Here is a 19,021-nt window from a genome sequence, read left to right as displayed (position 1 = left end):
TTATTTTAGTGGTATTAGCAAAAGACATGACAGGAAAAAAAAGATTTTAAATTATTGACTTAGATGGTAAATCCTTAAAATGAAGGAATAATTGATGTCCCTTCGTTTTTCTTTCTATAGTACGCCATGGGAAATTTTAGTCGCATTATTATTTGAGATGCTGGCATGGTCAGTGTTTTACTTGTTCAAACATTTGTGATTTGGTTTTAAAGAGAAACTTAAGTCCAAAAAAAAAGTAACGTCAGTGTTCTCACCAAAAGAGGGAGGAACTCTCTCTACTTTAATTCATAATGCTTAATAGGGAATTTTCAAAAGCAAAAATACTGTCAGCTGCATTTTCACACTTGGGTGAGAATATCAGTTTGAAGAGGCCTGATTCTCACCCCACACATTGCTTCACAGAGAAGAAAATTCACATAAGGAAACCAGCCAAATCCAGAGCATCTGCATCTCAGTCCAGGGTTCTTTCCCATGGCATGGCCTCACCCTTGGGGTAAAGGTGATCATCATCATATATAAAATAATAACTACAATGAAACCGCACATTAATTGAGCACTTTGTATTCGTCTGGCACTGCTCCCACGCATTCCTGGGTTAGCTCCTCTAAACCCTCCCAGTTTCCCAAAGACGTGGGTGCTCTGACTACCCCCACTTCACCTAAGGAGCTTGAGGTACAGAGGTTTCATAGCAGTCCAAGATCCCCCAGTCGGTGACTGAGCCACAAACTTCACTGCAACCATATACCGAAGCCCTATTTAATACATTAACTTCTTATGGTAAAGTAACTGTGTTACTTCAATGTGTTCGTAAAAGGTCCCCTAAGAGAGCTTTGTTATTAGGCAACTTTCTCTCTTGAGTGTAAGGAATTTCAGGGTGGAAGGGCGAGGACGATTAGAGGAGAAACTGTTGTGTTTCCTATTTCTAAATATCTACCAGGTCACTGTTGGAAATATTTTTTAGAGTAAGAATTGTAAAATACTAACCTTATCACTTGTAAAATACACAGGTCAGTTAAGAAAACTTTCACCACTCAATGCAAACTTGGAGAAAAAAAAAAAAGCAAAGAGACTTCGGAACGTCTATAAGGCTTTTGGAATTAAAAAATAATTGCCAGCAGCCAACTGCAGCCCTAGTCCTCTGAAGCCCGGGGCGCACCAGTCCCCAGGCCCACCAGGGCACTGCTGTCCGCCCAGTCCCAGGCCTCAGCCACTACTGTGAGGCTGAGGGGCCCGGGCAGCGATGTGTCCTCCTCTGGGCTCACGCACGCCCTTGGTTTTGTATCCCAGGCCACGTGCGCCGGGGCAGCCGCCGACATTGGGACCTACAGGGTAGTGGCATTACGGACAAGTCAGCAAACCGCGGATCTCGCCCGTAGGGGGACACACCCCAAGCCCCAGCCCACCTTGAGAAGTCTCTGACTTTTAGCTCCTAGCTCTCGAAAGCCAAGAACTAAAGAAGAGGTTCCGGGAACCATAGCAGCCCGGGTCGCAGACTCCCCCATGGAGGCTGCAGTAGCCCGGCGACTGCGAGTTGGGAGCTTAGATGTGGGTTCTTTGCCGAGGCGTGGCAAGCCCGCAGCCGTTGGACACACGTGCCCTTTTTCATAATCGGCAAAGCCCGCGCCCCGCCTGCTTGGCTGGCAGAGACTCGGCACAGACAGCCTGGAGTTCGAGAGCTCAAAACTTGGCCAGGCATTCCTACTGTCAAACACCTCTCGCCTCTTTGCTCTAAAGGGTGAGTCCCAGGTGGCCAAGATGGCAAGGCGGTGACTGCAGCGCCAATATTGATGGCTTCTCTGTTCACTCTCACCTGTTCCTGGGGCCCTGGGCCTCAGGTTACGCTGCCCCCTACGACCAACGCCCAGGTGTCCGGCCATGCCAAGTTGTGGAGGCGCCCTGCGCCTGGCTCAGGCTCCGCTCCCCTTCGGTCTCATCCGCGTGGCACTGGGGTCTCGGGGAGCTTTGCCGGGATTGCACCACTCACATTCCAGGCGCGTGAGCGCCGAGGGGGAGCAGAGACCGTATTCCCTCATCGCTGTGCTCCTAATCCCTGACTGGAGGGAGGAGGGATCGCCGCTATGCTGGGATCTCAGCCCGCCTTCCCTCAGATTCTACCCTACAGTAAAATGGGCCACACTGGCGATTACACGTCCGCATCCACCCGCTCCCCGCAGCCATAGCCACCATCCTTAGCCTCGAGCTCTTTGTTCAGTTTGGGTTTTATTCCAACACCCAAAGACTCATGGAGAAAACTTGGAGGACAGGTGGAAAGAAGATTCAGCGCCCGTTTCTTCTAAAGGTACTCCCGCAAAGCTTAGCTCTGGGCGCATTCGAGACTGCGTTGCAGAACACGCCGGGGGAAGTGAGTGCAGCCAGAATTCAGACACACAGGGGCATTTTTGGTGGAAACCACAGAAGCTCGTTTATAAGGGGCTGGAAAGGAAATGAAAGGAATGAGAAGAGTGGTTCAACAAGCCTTTAAAAGAAACCTGGGGTCTGTGGAAACAACAGTCAGGGAAACCCCGAGAGCAGGCCAGCCAAGCGGTGACGCCTGGCTGCGAGAAGTCCGCGGACGCTTTCGCACTAAGTCGGGGCGCAAGCCGACAAAGGACTGAGGAACAAGTTCTTTCCGTCTCGGATGCTTCAGACCGTAGATGGAACCAGTCGCTGGGAGTACGCCCCCTAATCGCCAGCCCACTGCTGGCAAAGTGGAAACCGGGAAGAAAAAGCACCCAAGTGGTTTGACAGCACCTGTTGGACCTGGGCACGCAGGAACTGCGGGCTCAGACGCCCTCCCCTCCAACCCCTTCACCTCCCTGGGACCCTCTATGTACACCCCTCGACCACGATGGGCGGTCGTCAAAGGTCGTCGCAGCCACACAGCGCATACCTGAACGAGTGCCCGCGCGTACCCGCCCTCAGCGCCGCAAGGGGGAGTGGGGTCTGCAGAGTGGAGGGGTGTGCAGGGAGAGCCGCGGAGAGCGGTTGGGTTAGGGCCCGGGGTCCGGGACGCACCCTGCTCACCTCTCTCACTGGCCTGGATATTGCGCACGATATCTTCCAGATCCAAGTCTTTGGTCTCGTCGAAACTGTAGATGGACGTGTGCAAACCCTCCTCCTGGAAGACCTCGTGGACCCCCTCGAGGGTGAAGAAGCAGTTCCGCTCCAGCTTGTCGTCGCTGTAGACCAGCGCAGCGCGGCTCCAGTGGTGGTGGCGGAACAGGGCGAGCATCATTTCGCCCATCTTGGCGTAGGCGGGCGCCACGCGCGTGAGGTGAGAGTACTCAGAGTCCTTGTGCTGGAAACCGGCCGCCAGCGCCCCGGCCGACAGCATGGGCAGGTCCCAGTGCGATGCAAGCCGGGCCACTGGCGCTGCTGCATACTCGCACACTGGCCCCAGGATAAGGTCAGGTTTGGTGCCCCGCGCCGCCGCCACGCGGTCTACCAAGCTGAAGAGCGCACGGTTCCCACAGTCCGAGTCCTCGTAAGCCACCTGGAAGCGAGTGCCCGGCGGCAGAAGCCGCTTCCCGGTCCCGTTGCCCTCCACGCTGCGCAGAGCGTACTCGATGGCCGGCCGCACTCGGGTCAGTGAAAATAAGTACGAGTCATCCTGGGGCAGTAACACCAGCACCTCGATCTTCTGCGGCGGCAGCGCCTCTCTCTCCCGGCGTCCGCCGCCTATGCCCGCGCCCCCGCCGCCGCCGCCAACGCCACTGCCACCAGTGCCGCCTGCCAGCAACGCCCAGCCGAGAAGGACGCACGGGGAGAAAGTGAGCACCAGCAGAGACGGCATCGTGCCTCAAGAAAGCGCTGGCCCTCGCCGCCGACTCGCCCTCTGCCCCCCACCCACCCTTCCTCTTTCCTCCCTACTCTTCTCTCCAAGGTCCCTGCGCCCCCTTGGGCGCTTTAACGAAATAGAATACCCCCTTCACTAATGCGCCAAAAGATAGAGAGGAAGCGTCCTTCTTTGCAATGTCACTAGTTTTTCTTAAAAAAAGAAAAAAAAGAAAAAAGAAAAAGTTTACCGGGTGTAAACCTGTGCGTCTGTAATATACATATATATATTTGTTTATATTCGCCCTCCCTTTATACATATACTATTTTGCTTAGAGGTGGCTTCTTATTTGGGCGTTGCTAAGGTTGCTTTTGAAAGCGTTTTTGTAAAAGAAAAAAAAAGTTAGACTTGTCCAAGTGTTTGTAATTGACGACGCATCTCCCTCGCGTTTGATCTCATTGATTCGCGCCGGTTCCTGGATCCATAGCCCGCGTTTAAATAGCGTGGCTTCGGCTGAGCGTGTTACCACACATGGCGCGCCGAGGCCGGGCTTGTATTTCCAGCGGGTGGGGTGGGTAGGGGTGGGAAGAAGTGGGGCTGGGCTGGGGGAGTCTCTCATTAACATTCTTACATCAGGGCTCCTCCCCGCACCCCTTCCCTACACATCGCGCCCCTGTCCCTAACCACCACTCCCCGCCGGCCCTCGGCCTTTTCCTTAAAGCTGAAATCGCCCACGTCTGCACGGGCAGGAGCCCCCACCACGCCGCGTGCCTCTGCGATCCCCGCCTCTCCCTTGCCAGCTCCAGCCCCTGGCTTTAAAAAAGGAAATGTGCTTTAAAGTAGAGAAATGCGCGCGCGCACGCACACGTACACACACAAACCGTGCAAAAAAAAGAAAACAACAACAACAACAGGACTGGGGGAAACGGGTGGTTCTAGAAATTGTGGTTTCCGTGCGATAATCCTTAGGTGCCGCTTGCTCTCACCTTTCTGGTTCCGGCCACATTCCCTCCCGACGCACCGACGCTGGGCGAGCACCTGACCTTCCTGGTCCCTCGGCGCAAGGTCAGGGAACAAGCACCAAGGTCCCAGTGCAGATGGCTCCATCGCGGACCTGGTGTGCCCGGCTGGCCCGGGCGTCACCCACACCCCGCCTTCCTCAGCCCCGCGCCAGCCCCCTCCCGCTGGGCCACGCAGGTTCGCGCTGGAATCGCAGCGGTGCCGGGGTCACAGTGTCCCAGCTCATGGACCCTCCGTCAGCTCACTGAGAGCAGGAAAGTGAAACTTGTTGCTCCCAAAGGCGAGCGAACAGTTCAACTTCTGGAGGTGTCACAAAGCTTGGAAAGCATCCCCAAAGCGTCCTCGGGCTTTGTTTGCTAAACCAGGTACCTAAATAAAGGGACTGCTTTTCCCAAAACGTTCCCGGTAGGTCCCCCGTGTACGACACACGCTCCCCTCCAACCTGAGCGCTCAAAGATCCGACCGCTCCTCATCTGGAGCGCTCCAGGCACTGTGCCGGGGTTCCGCGACGCCAAGAAAGGTCCTGCCTCGGAGACCCAGTCCTATCACTGGCCACAGCCACAACAGCAGTGGAGACCGGAGGGAAGCGGCTCTGAAGAGGTCCGTGACCAGAGGAGCATCGCGGGAGTCCGCCGTGCGGCTGGGCAGGTCAAAACCGAACTGGACCTTCTTCTGCAAGTCTTTTGCAATGTGAACGTGCTACACTAGGAGGAAGAATTCTGACAATTAAGTCCCGCACATTTAAATACATTGAAAATGTGTTAAAATGGTCTTTCATTTAACTAGGCGTCAGTGTCCACAAATTTCTTTTAGTCTCAGACCAACGCCCTCTGTCGGCAGAAACTTGCACCCGACTCAACCCCGGTGCGGCAGTCCCAAACGCTGCGTTTTTCACTCGGAGGCCTTAACGCGCTCTGGTTCTCACTTGCGAAGGGTAAAAAGGCAAACTGGGGTTTCTGGAGATATGGCAACTTCTGGCGTCAGCGCTCGCCGCCCTTAACAGCACTCTCATCACTCTTTCTGGAAACGTCAATGTGATTATGGGTAATGTTTCAGCTTCTGGGTCATTTAGGTTTGAGATTATGCACTGTGATCCTGAAATCTTCACTGTTAAGTAGGAGCTTCTAATTCCTGCGAGAATTTCCATTTATTTAATTAGCGCCACTAACCAGGAGCAAAAGAGACATCTATATAAAATTTAATTCCACAAACAGGTAATCCACACACACTGGAAAATGAGATTTAGTGCTTCACAGCAATTAAATCTTTCCTGAATTTGCAGAACGGCAGGCGTTTATGGCAGCATAGATTTAAAAAAAAAAAAAAAAGAACAACAACAACAAAACAGGAGCTAAATCATGAATTCCAAGGCTCTTAATGGATTTCAAAACTGGTTGCCAGGAGACATCAAGGAACCAGGGTTTCCTGTTACTCCGAGGTATGCCCTGTGTCTGGGGAACACCAGCCAATGGCGATATGATTCTGCTGTGTGTGGTGTGGGTTTATGCGGAGAGTCTGGGGTTTCAGTGGCACCAGTGTGAACGCCTGTCCCATCCCAGATGCAACCCAACCTCGCCCGCAGTTCAACAGCAGGGCAGTGCGCCTAAGTTAGGGTGAGTGCCCGTAGCCTCTCCGCAGCTTTTGGACAAGAGCTCTCCACTTGCAGTTTGTCACACTTAAGAGCACCAACAAGACCAAGCTGCGGAAGGGAAGAGACCCCAAACCATGCAGCGGAACGAATAAAAAAAAATGCCAGTGTTATGCTTTTGCTGAGGCTCAAAACACCCCTTACGAATTCCAAGGAGCAACAATTAAGATTTTTTAAAAACCTTTTCAAATGAAAAGTGTCACAAGATTATAGGAGGACCCACCAAGTAATGTAAGTGTATGGATTTCAGTGTTATGGGTTTGTTTACTTTTCATCAAATTAGAATTTTTGCAACCAACTGAAAGTCTGTGTAAATATGCAGTTCTAAATCTTCAGGCCAGAAGACTTAAATCACCCAGCCTGACACCCCTTACTCTCTAGATGAATTAAGGCCCAAACAGTATACATTTTATACTTAAATACCTCTTCATCCCCTGAGAATATTTTTAAATTGGATTGGATTCAAAACAAACCATGGACCACCAGTTACATCATGTAAAAGTGTTAGGAACAAAGTTAATTCCTACTCTAAGTAATAACATTCTTTATATCAATTTTTTATATATATAGCTAAGTTTTGAGGCTAATACAGCACAATAAACCCAAAAATAATGTTTTATAGTAGAATTTTTACAGCACTTTAGTCACAAAAATGAACCAAAAGAAAAAAAAAGGAAAAAATAGAAATAACTCATTTCTTTGACTCAATTTTAAAATATTATTTCTTTCAATTCTGTAAAACACTGAAATGGGGAAAAAATAAGTATTTTTTTTAACGTTCAAACGAGTGGTAACCTTTTTACTAGGTGCTTCCTTTCTGGCTTCAGTTGTTGAATGAAACCAAAGGGAAGTTATTGGAAAATGCTGCAAAATGAAAGAAAATTAGCCATTTGAAAGAAAGACGATGTTAGCCCTAAACAGGATATTTCCAAAACTAATAGACTTTTTATGAGGTTTAGAAATGTTTTACTTAAGATCCACAAACCATGTTTTGTTGTTTTGGGTTTTTTTGTTTGTTTGTTTGTTTTTTTTAAAGCTACTACAATAAGGTGGCAAGTTTTCTATAAAGTATTCAACGGTTCGTTTTTCAGCTCTACGAAATGAAATTACTGTCTATATGTTATTTCTCACTACCAGGAATGACAGCATTAATATAGGGAAACTAACATGTGATTCTTTGAAGTGTATTAGAAATTCTATCAGAAGTAAGTTTTCTCCACTAACCATAACAGTCTCTGCAACTCTTCTCCCTTGGCATCCTGGCTGCAACCTCTAAAGTAAGAACCTATCTAGATTTTCAAAGGGCCTTTTCTCCCTTGTTGAGCCAGTCCTAAAGCTGTACTCAAGAATACCCCTGTGAAGCCTGTGGCCCACAATAAAATACCTTCTGAGGCCAGAATTGTTGAAAACACACTCCCCCCTAGAGGCAGAAAAGATGAAAGAACATTACAAATAATTCAAGAACATTTCTATAATGAGTGTTGAGATTTCATTCTTTACATACAGTTGCTGTTTTAGAGGGAACTATTCAAGAAGTGGGGAAAAAAAATCAATGGATGCCAAAAAATTAAAGTAAAACTTTGCCTCTGGGTTCTCACTTTCCTTGGCAGGAACTTCATTAACTTACCCTTTTTCTTCTATTATACAAATCTATTATTTTAATTTTCCAGCACTATAAATAATATTAATTTTATATTTTTTCTAATTAAATTTATGATTCAATTTCATCAGAAGCTGCAGCTAAATGTGACCTTAAGGGGTTCTTTTGAAAACACACAGTTGTTTCTCTATTATAATCCTCTTAGATTTCTATCAACTACAATCTTTTTTTCACTTCTTTGAAGATGTTCTGAGGCAAAGTGACATTTAGAAAAACTTCTGAAAAATGTATAGTCTGTGATTTAACCTGAATACTGGCATGAGATTTGCAAGCTACATGAAGAATTCTCATATCATTGATTTATAGACAAGTTACTTTATGTAGCTTATTATATTCACAAAAACAAATGTATGAGGGGACTTCAAAAAGTTCATGTAAAATGGAATTAAAAGATAAAAATTTAAAATATGAACTTTATTTCTTAACATAAGATTCATCAAGTTCAAGACACTCTTCTGAGTGGTGATGTCAACCATGTAGTTTATCCCTAAAAAACCAAGGGTCCTGGAAACTTAACCATGTCAATGTAATCTTTATTAACTGGAAAAAAAAAAAAAAACAATGAGTGCCCTTTACAGATTTATTTAAGATCAGGAAACAAAGAGAAGTCAGAAGCCAAATCAGGACTGTGAGGTAGATACCTAATGATTTCCCATCAAAACTCTCACAGAATCACCTTTGTTTGATGAGAGGAATGAGGAGTATTGTTGTGGTGGGGAAGAAGTCTCTGGTGAAGTTTCCCAGACATTTCTTTGCAAAGTTTTACCTAACTTTGTCAAAACACTTTCATAATAAATAAAAATAATCATTCTTTGATCCTCCAGAAAGTCAACAAGCAAAATGCCTTAAGCATTCCAAGAAACCGTTGCCATAACCTTGGCTCTTGACCACTTCCACCTCTTGGCAGCTACTGCTTTCATTGTGTTTGTCTTCAGGATCATGTTGGTAAAGCAGTGTTTCATCCCCTGTGTTGAAATGACAACACAGGGGCCATTCTTGCATTGACATAAGGAAATAACTGAGACTGAGTAATTTATAAAGAAAACATGTTTAATTGGCTCATGATTCTGCAGGATGTACAAGAAGCATGGCACCAGAATCTTCTCAGCTTCCAATGAGGACCTCGGCAAGCTTACAAGAATGGCAGAAGGTGAATGGGGAGTAGGCACCTCACATGCTGAGAGAGAGTGCAGGGCTGGCAGGGAGGTGCCACACACTTAAACAACCAGATCTCATGAGAATTCACTTACTATTGCCAAGAACAGCACCAAGTCATGAGGAATACTCCCCATGACCCAAACATCTCCCACCAGGCCCTGGCACTGACAGTGAGGATTACAATTCAGCATGAGATTTGGCAGGGACAGTTCTCCAAATAAACACTTTGGGATCTTTCATTTGTTTAAAATTTCCATTGAAAGTTCTGCTTTTGTCTTCAACTAATCTGGCTGCAACAGTTTTGGCACCCATGGACTGGAATATTTGCTGAACTTTAATTTTTCCATCGGAAATGTGTAAGCTGAACCAATTGAGGTATCTATGGTGTCGATTATTGTTTCTGCTGTTAATCGCTGGTCTTCCTCATTGATGTGGTTTGGATCTGTGTCCTTGCCCAAATCTCATGTTGAATTGTAATCCCCAATATTTAAAAGGGGCTTGGTGGGAGGTGATTGGGTCATGGGGGCAGTTTCTCATCCCCCTTGGTGCTGCCATGGTGATAGAGTTCTCATAAAATCTAATTGTTTAAAAGTGTGTAGCATCTCCCCCTCCCCATCCCTCCTCCTCCTGCTCCAGCCATGTAAGACATGCCTCCTTCCCCTTTGCCTTCTGCCGTGATTGTAAGTTTCCTGAGGTCTCCCCAGAAGCTGAGCAGACGGCCATCATCTTGCTTCCTGTACAGCCTGCAGAACTCTGAACCAATTAAACCTCTTTTTTGAATATAAATTACCCAATCTCAGGTATTTCTTTATAGCAGTGTGAGAATGGACTAATACAGACATGAACAAGGTTGGCTGGTTTGTTTTTTCTCAAAACTTGATGTGTATGGTCTGCCACTGTGGGCTTCATTATCAACATCATCTTGTCCCTTCTCACAATGAGTTATCTATTTATACACTTCTGATTTCCTTAAGGCATTGTCCCCACAAGCTTTTTGTAAAGCACCAATTACTTCACCATTTTTCAGCCCAAGCTTCACTGTAAATTTAATGTTTCTCCTTGCTTCAATTTCAGCATAATTCATTTTGCTCTGATAGTGCCTCAAATTGAATCCTATTAAGACATGTCATAAAAAGTTAGTATATGTTTGTTAAAAAATAATTTTGAAATCTATGCATAGTTTTTTCATAATGCACATATTCCACAAACTTTTTGAAGACCCCTTATATGCACTTCAACTTCATGCATACCAATACTGACTATATTTAATGAACTTATTCAGTTGTACGCTGCCTTCTTCCAAAAAGGATTTGAGAAAGCACACAAATATATAAAATCAAATTTTAGAAAACTTTCCTGCACTGGCTTGGGAGTGCAGGAAATGGGCACTGGGCCATGTGCAAATGCCAGTGCACGTTGCAGAGCCACTGGGTCTTACTCTCTTGTAATAGCCTCAGAAATGATCTCCTCTCCCATCTCAGTTTCCATAACATTGCTCAGATTTGTGATCACACCAAACTGTATTTCCATTTGCAGGAAAATATGTCTGGGTTGGGATCCAGTCTCTAGGGTAGTATACTGTGTTAAGATCATGCATTTAGAAGCCTCATAAACATGTCTATGCATTATCACCTAACCTGTTTAACCTTCACTTTCTCAATTTTCTCACTTCTAAAATAGAGATATCAATTGGGAGACAGAGCAAGCTGGCTAAATAGAAGCTCCATCAGTTGTCCTCCCCACAGAAACACCAAATTGAACAACTACACACACACACACACACACACACAGAACCAAAAGAACACTTCATAAGAACCAAAAACCAGATGATAAATCACAGTACCTGATTTTCATTTCATATCACTGAAATGGGTACTAAAAAGGGTAGGAAAGACAGCCTTGAATTGCCAATGCTACCCTTCCCCATTCCCCCATCCCCCAGCAGCAGCCACGTGGTGTGGAGACAGAATCTGTGCACTTGAGAGACAGAGTGCAGTGACTGTGGGACTTTGCACTGGGACTCAGTGCTGCCCTTTAACAGCAGAAAGTAACACTGAGCAGAACTCAGCCAGTGCCTATGGAGGGAGCATTTACACTAGCCCTAACCAGAGGGGAATCATCCATCCTAGTGGTTGGAACCTGAGATACAACAAGCCTTGCCACTGTGGGCTAAAGTGCTCTGGGTTCTAGATAGACTTGAAAGGCAGTCTAGGCCACAGGGATTGCAATTTGTGGGCAAGTCCTGGTGCTGTGCTAGGCGTGGAGCCTGTGGACATGGGGGGCACATGACCTAGAGAGACACCAGCCAGGGTGGCCAAAGCAGTGCTTGCACCCCACTGTCTCCCAGCCCCAGGCAGTGCAGCTTGCAGCTCCATGAGAGACTCCTTCCTTCCACTTGAGGAGAAGAAATGGATTCATCGCCTGCAGACTAAAGAGCCTTTGGGCCCTGAATAGTCAGCAGTAATAGCCAGGAAGTATTTGCTGTGGGCCTTTGGTGAAACCCAGGGCTATGCTGGCTTTAGGTGTGACCCAGCACATTCCCAGCCATGGTGGCTATTGGGGGACACTCCTTCTGCTTGAGAAAAGGAAAGGGAATAATAAAGGGGACTTTGTCTCCTTAAGTACCAGCTTAACTACCAACTCGGCCACAGTGGCATAGAACACTAAACGGGCTTTTGGAGTCCCCAATTCCAGGCCTTGGCTCTTGGAAATGGAGACCCCAAGATGCCATTGGATGGCATTTATGGACATTTCCTGGGCCAGAGGGGAGCCCAGTGCCCTGAAGGGAGACTTCCAGGCCTGGCAGCATTTATGACAAGCTAACTGAAGAGTCCTTGGGCCATGAGTGAACATCAGCAGTAGCCAGGAAGTCACTCATCATAATCCTGAAGTAGTGATGACCACAGAGAGAGATTCCTTTGCTTATGGAAAGGGAAGGGAATAGTGGCACAGAATTTGTCATGTGGCTTAGGTACCAGCTCAGCCGCTGTAGACTAGAGCACCAGGTAGATCCTAAGGTTTCCAACTTTAGGCTCTGGCTCCTGGATAGCATCTCTGAATCCACCTGGGGACAGGGGGAGCTCACCATCCTGAAGAGAAGAACACAAGCCTAGCTGGCTTTTCCACCTGCTAATTGTGGAGCCCTAGGGCCTTGAGTGAACCTAACTGGTAACAAGGCAGTGGTTACTACAGACCTTGGGCAATACCCACTGCTGTGCTGGCTTCAGGTCTGACCCAGCACAGTCCCAGTGGTGGTGGCCACCACAGGGGTACTTATGTCAGCCCTCCCCAGCTTCAGGCAGCTCAGCACAGAGAGAGAGAGACTCCATGTGTTTGGCAGAAAATAAATGGAAGAGAAGAGTCTCTGCCTGGTAATCCAGAGTACTCTTTCATATCTCATCCAAGACCACCAAGGCAGTACCTCTGTAAGTCTGCAAAAGCCACAGCGTGACTGAGCTTGGGATACCCCCTAATGCAGATACAGAGGCAGTGACCGAAAACTTAGATTACCATACCCAAGTCCCTTTGAATACCTGGAAAGCCTTCCCAGGAAGGATGTCTATAAACAAGCCCAGACTGCAAAGACTACAATAGAAACCTAACTTTTCAATGCCCAAACACTGACAAACACCCACAAGTATCAAGATCATCTAGGAAAACATGACCTCACCAAATGAACTAAATAAGGCAACAAGGATCAGTCCTGGGGAGACAAAGATATGTGATCATTCAAACAGAGAATTCAAAATAGCTGTTTTGAGGAAGCTCAATGAAATCCAAGATAACACAGGGAAGGAATTCACAGTCCTATAAGATAAATTCAACAAAGAGATTGAAATAATTTAAAAGAATCAAGGAGAAATTCTGGAGTTGAAAATGCAACTGACCTACTCAAAAATGCATCAGAATCTCTTAATAGCAGAAGTGATCATGCAGAAGAAATAATTAGTGAACATGAGGACAGGATATTTGAAAACACATAGTCAGAGGAAACAAAAGAAAAAATAATTTTAAAAAAACAGCCAGTAGACACATGAAAAAATGCTCATCATCACTGACCATCAGACAAATGCAAATCAAAACCACAATGAGATATCATCTCACGCCAGTTAGAATGGCAATCATTAAAAAGTCAGGAAATAGATGCTGGAGAGGATGTGGAGAAATAGGAACACTTTTACACTGTTGGTGGGAGTGTAAATTAGTTCAACCATTGTGGAAGACAGTGTGGCAATTCCTCAGGGATATAGAACTAGAAATACCATTTGACCCAGCCATCCCATTACTGGGTATATACCCAAAGGATTATAAATCATGCTGCTATAAAGACACATGCACACGTATGTTTATTGCGGCACTATTAACAATAGCAAAGACTTGGAACCAACCCAAATGTCCATCAGTGATAGACTAGATTAAGAAAATGTGGCACATATACACCATGGAATGCTATACAGCCATAAAAAAGGATGAGTTCATGTCTTTAGCAGGGACATGGATGAAGCTGGAAAGCATCATTCTCAGCAACCTATCACAAGGACAGAAAACCAAACACAACATGTTCTCACTCATATGTGGGAACTGAACAATGAGAACACATGGACACAGGGCGAGGAACATCACACACTGGGGCCTGTTGGGAGGTGGGGGGCTGGGGGAGGGAACAGCATTAGGAGAAATACCTAATATAAATGATGACTTGATGGGTGCAGCAAACCAACATGGCACATGTATACCTATGTAACAAACTCGCATGTTGTGCACATGTACCCTAGAACTTAAAGTATAATTTTAAAAAGAAAAAATAATTTAAAAGAAAACAATGAAGCACATCTACCAGATCTAGAAAATAGCCTTAGAGGGGCAAATTCAAGAGTAACTGGCCTTAAAGAGGAGGTAGAGAGAGTGATGCGGCAGAAAGTTTATTCAAAGGGATAACAGAGAACTTTCCAAACCTAGAAAAAGATATCAATATTCGAGTATAAGAAGGTTATAGAACACCAAGCAGATTTAACCCAAAAAAGAACTTGAGACATTTAATTATGAAACTCCTAATGGTCAAAGATAAAGAAAGGATCCTAAAAGCAGCAAGAGAAAAAGAAACGAATAACATGCAATGGAGCTTCAATACATCTGGCAGCAAACTTCTCAGTAGGAACCTTACAGGCCAGGAGAGAGAGTGGCACAACATATTTAAAGTGCTGAAGGAAAAAACTTTTAAACTAGAATAGTATATCTGGTGAAAATACTCTTCAAACATGAAAGAAAATTAAAGATTTTCCCAGAAGTACAAAAGCTAAGGATTTCATCTATGCCAGACCTGTCCTACAAGAAATGCTCAAAGGAGTGATTCAATCTGAAAGAAAAGGACATTAATGAGTAATAAGAAACCATCTGAAGGTACAAAACTCACTATTACTGTGTAATAGTAGGTACACAGAAAAGCACAGAATATTATAACATTGTAATTGTGGTGTGTAAACTACTCATAAATTGAGTAGAATGACAACAACATAAACTAATCAAAAATAATAACTACAAGAACTTTTCAAGACATACACAATACAAGAAAATATAAATACAAATGACAAAAAGTTAAAAAGCAGGAGGATGAGGTTAAAGTGCAGAGTTTTTGCAAACACCGCATGTTCTCACTGATAAGTGGGAGTTGAACAATAAGAACACATGGACACAGGGAGGGGAACAGCACACACTGGAACCAGTCAGGGGGTTAGGGGATGAGTGGAGGGACAGCATTAGGACAAATAGCTAATGCACGCGGGGCTTAAAACCTAGATGATGGGTTGATTTGATAGGTGCAGCAAACCACCATGACACACGTATACCTATGTAACAAACCTACATGTTCCGCACTTGTATCCCGGAACTTAAAGTAAAATAAAATAATAAAAAATACAAAAATGAAGTGCAGAGTTTTTGTTCATTTGCTTTTTGCTTGTCTGTTAGTTTGTTTATGCAATCAGTGTTAAGTTGCCATCAGTCTAAAATAAGTGGGTTATATTATTTGCAAGCATCATAGTAACCTCAAATAAAAAACATACAACACATATATAAAAAATAAAAAGCAAGAAATTAAAACATACCATAGGAGAAAATCACCCTCACTAAAAGGAACACAAAAAAGAATGAAAGAAGAGAAGACCACAAAAATAACCAGAAAACTAATAACAAACTGGCAGGAGTTAAGTCCTTACTTATCAATAATAACATCAAATGTAAATGGACTAAACTCTCCAATCAAAAGACACAAAATGGCTGAATGGATTTAAAAAGACAAGATCTGACCATCTGTTGTGTACAAGAAACACACTTTGCTTACAAAGACACACATAGACTGAAAATAAAGGGATGGAAAAGATATTCCATGCAAATAGAAACTGAAACAGGGCAGGAGTAGCTATACTTAGACAAAATATATTTTAAGATAAAAACTACAAAAAGAGACAAACAAGATCATTATATAATGATAAAAGGGTCAAGTCAGCAAGAGGATGTAACAATTGCAAATATATGCACACAAATCTGGAGAACCCAGATGTATAAAGCAAAGATTCCTAGAACTAAAGAGAGAGACAGATCCCAATACAATAATAGATGGAGACTTCAACATCCCACTTTCAGCCTTTGACAAATCTTCCAGACAGAATATTAACAAAGAAACGTTGAACTTAACCTGCACTATAGACCAAATGGACCTAACAGATATTTACAGAACATTTCATCCAACGACTGCAAAATATTCATTCTTCTCCTCAGCACATGAATCATTCTCAAAGAAAGACCATATGTTAAGCCACAAAAAAAGTCTCTAGAAATTCAAAAAAAAATGAAATTATATCAAGTATCTTCTCTGACCACAATGGAGTAAAACTTGAAATCAAAAGGGGAATTTTGAAAACTACATGAACACATGAAAATTAAACAATATGCTCCTTAATGATCTGTGAGTTAATGAAGAAATTAAGAAGGAAAGTTTAAAATCTCTTCAAACAAAGGATAATGGAACACAACATACCAAAACCTACGGGATACAGTGAAAGCAGTACTAAGAGGAAAGTCTATAGCTATAAGCCCCTACATCAAAAAAAGTAGAAAAACTTCAATTAAACAACCTAATAATATATCTTAAGGAACTAGAAAAGGAAGAGCAAATCAACCCCAAAATTGGTAGAAGAAAAGAAATAATAAAGATCAGAGCACAAATAAATGAAACAGAAACAAAGAAAACAATACAAAAGATGAACAAAATGAAAAGTTGGTGTTTTGAAAAGATAAAGAAAATCGACAAACCTTTATCAAGACTAAAAAAAGAATGAGAATACCTGCATAAATAAAATCAGAGATGAAAAAGGAAACATCGCAACCAATACCATAGAAATTCAAAGAATCATTAGAGGCTACTATAAGCAGCCATGTGCCAATAAATTGGAAAACCTAGAAGAAATGGATACATTCCTAGACACATACAATCACCAAGATTGAACCATGAAGAAATCCAAAACCTGAACAGACCAATAACAAGTAACAAGATTGAATCCATAATAAAAAGTCTCTCAGCAGAGAAAAGCCCAGAACCAAATGATTTCACTGTTGGATTTACCAGACATTTAAAGAAGAACTAATACCAATTATACTCAAACTACTCCGAAAAATCAAGAAGGAAAGAATACTTCCAAACTCACTCTATGCAGCCAATGTTACCCCTGACATCAAAACCAGAAAAAGACATATCAAAAAAAAGAGAAAACTACAGGCCAATATCTCTGATGAACATTGGTGCAAAAATCCTCAATATAAGAATAGCAAACCAAATTCAATAACACATTAAAAGGGTCATTTATTGTAACCAAGTAGGATTTATTCCAGGGAAGCAAGGATGGTTCAACATATGCAAATCAATCAATGTAATACATCATACCAACAAAATGAAGGAAAAAAACCATATGATCATTTCAACTGATGCTGAAAACACATTGAATATAATTAAACATCCCTTCACAATTTAAAAAGCCCTCAAAAATCTGGGTATAGAAGGAACATATGTCAACACAATAAAAACCATATATGACAAACCCACAGCTAGTATCATGCTGAATAGGGAAAAACTGAAAGCCTTTCCTGTAAGATATGGAACATGACAAGGATGCCCACTGTCACCACTGTTATTCAACATAGCGCTGGAAGTCTTAGCCAGAGCAATCAGACAAGAGAAAGAAATAAAAGGCATTCAAACTGGAATGGAAGAAGTCATATTATTCTTGTTTTCAGATGACATGATCTTATATTTGGAAAAATGTAAAGACTCCACAAAAGATATTATAACTGGTAAATTCTGTAAAGTTACAAGATACAAAATCAACATACAAAAATCAGTAGCATTTCTATATGCCAACAGTGAATAATCTTAAAAAGAAATCGAGGGAGTAATCCCACTTTCAACAGCTAAAAATAAAATAAAATACCTAGGAATTAACCAAAGAAGTGAAAGATTTCTTCAATGAAAACTATAAAACACTGATGAAAGAAATTGAAGAGGACACAACAAAATGGAAAGATATTCCTTGTTCATGGATTGGAAGAATCAATATTGTTAAATGTCCATAATACCAAAAACAATCTACATATTCAATGTAATCTCTATCAAAATACCAATGACATTCTTCACAGAACTAGAAAAAACAGTTCTAAAATTTATATGGAACCACAAAAGACTCAGAATAGCCAAAGCTATCCTAAGCAAAAAGAAAAAAAAAAACTGGAAGAATTACATTACCTGATTTTAAGTTATACTGCAAAGCTATAGTAACCAAAACAGCATGGTACTAGCATAAAAACAGACAGAGACCAATGTAACAGAATAGAGAACCCAGAAACAAATCCATACATCTACAGTGAACTCATTTTTGAAAAAGGAGTCAAGAACATCCATTAGGGAAAAGACAGCCTTTTCAATAAATGGTGCTGGGAAAAGTGGATATCCATATGCAGAATAATGAAACTAAAACCCTATCTCTCATTATATACAAAAATCAAATCTAAGACCTCGAACTATGAAACTACTACAAGAAAACATGGGAAACTATCCAGGACATTAGTATGGGCAAAGATTTCTTGAGCAATACCCGACAAGCACAAGCACCAAAGCAAAAAATGAACAAATTGGATCACATCAAGTTGAAAAGCTTCTACATAGCCAAGGAAACAACCAACAAAGTGAAGGCAGCCCATAAAACGGGAGAAAAAAATTTCAAACTATCCATCTGACAAGGGATTAATATCTAGAATGTGTAAGGAGCTCAAACAACTCTATAGGAAAATATCTAATCGTGTAATTTTAAAATGGGCAGAAGATCTGAATAGACATTTCTCAAAAGAAGGCATACAAATGGCAAACAACTATGTGAAAAGGTGCTCAACATCATTGATCACCAGAGAAACGCAAATCAAAACTACAATGAGATATCATCTTACCCCAGTTAAAATGGCTTTTACTCAAAAGCCAGACAGTAACAAATGCTGGTGAGTAAGTGAAGAAAATAGAACTCTTGTACACTGTTGGTGGGAATGTAAACTAGAATAACCACTATGGAGAAGAAGTTGGAGGTTCCTCAAAAACTAAAAATAGAGGGCTGGGCGCAATGGCTCACGCCTGTAATCCCAGCATTTTGGGAGGCCGAGGCGGACAGATCATGAGGTCAGGAGATTCAGACCATTCTGGCTAATGCGGTGAAACCCCATC

General features: G+C 43.2%; 1 protein-coding gene across 6 annotated transcripts in view; it reads right to left on the bottom strand.

The window, feature by feature from the left end:
• NPR3 (natriuretic peptide receptor 3) overlaps positions 1-19,021 on the bottom strand; it is a 161,391-nt gene that overhangs the window by 76,169 nt on the left and 66,201 nt on the right. For 2 of the 6 annotated variants that reach the window (XM_030926963.1, XM_010378009.2), the window contains exon 1: positions 4,762-5,180. The exons of 2 other annotated variants lie outside the window; for them this stretch is intronic. In XM_030926963.1, coding sequence (XP_030782823.1) covers positions 4,762-4,882 — 121 coding nt within the window. In that variant the 5' untranslated portion in view covers positions 4,883-5,180. Of the gene's footprint in view, positions 1-3,024; positions 4,341-4,761; positions 5,181-19,021 lie in introns of those variants that run through there. 2 more of the 6 variants (XM_010378007.2, XM_010378008.2) reach the window with 1 other exon arrangement.

This window comes from Rhinopithecus roxellana, chromosome 3 (assembly GCF_007565055.1).
Source record: "Rhinopithecus roxellana isolate Shanxi Qingling chromosome 3, ASM756505v1, whole genome shotgun sequence".
In the NCBI taxonomy this organism is placed as follows: Eukaryota; Metazoa; Chordata; class Mammalia; order Primates; family Cercopithecidae; genus Rhinopithecus; species Rhinopithecus roxellana.
Note: the sequence above shows the minus strand (reverse complement) of the source record. Positions and strands in the feature narration are given on the sequence as shown.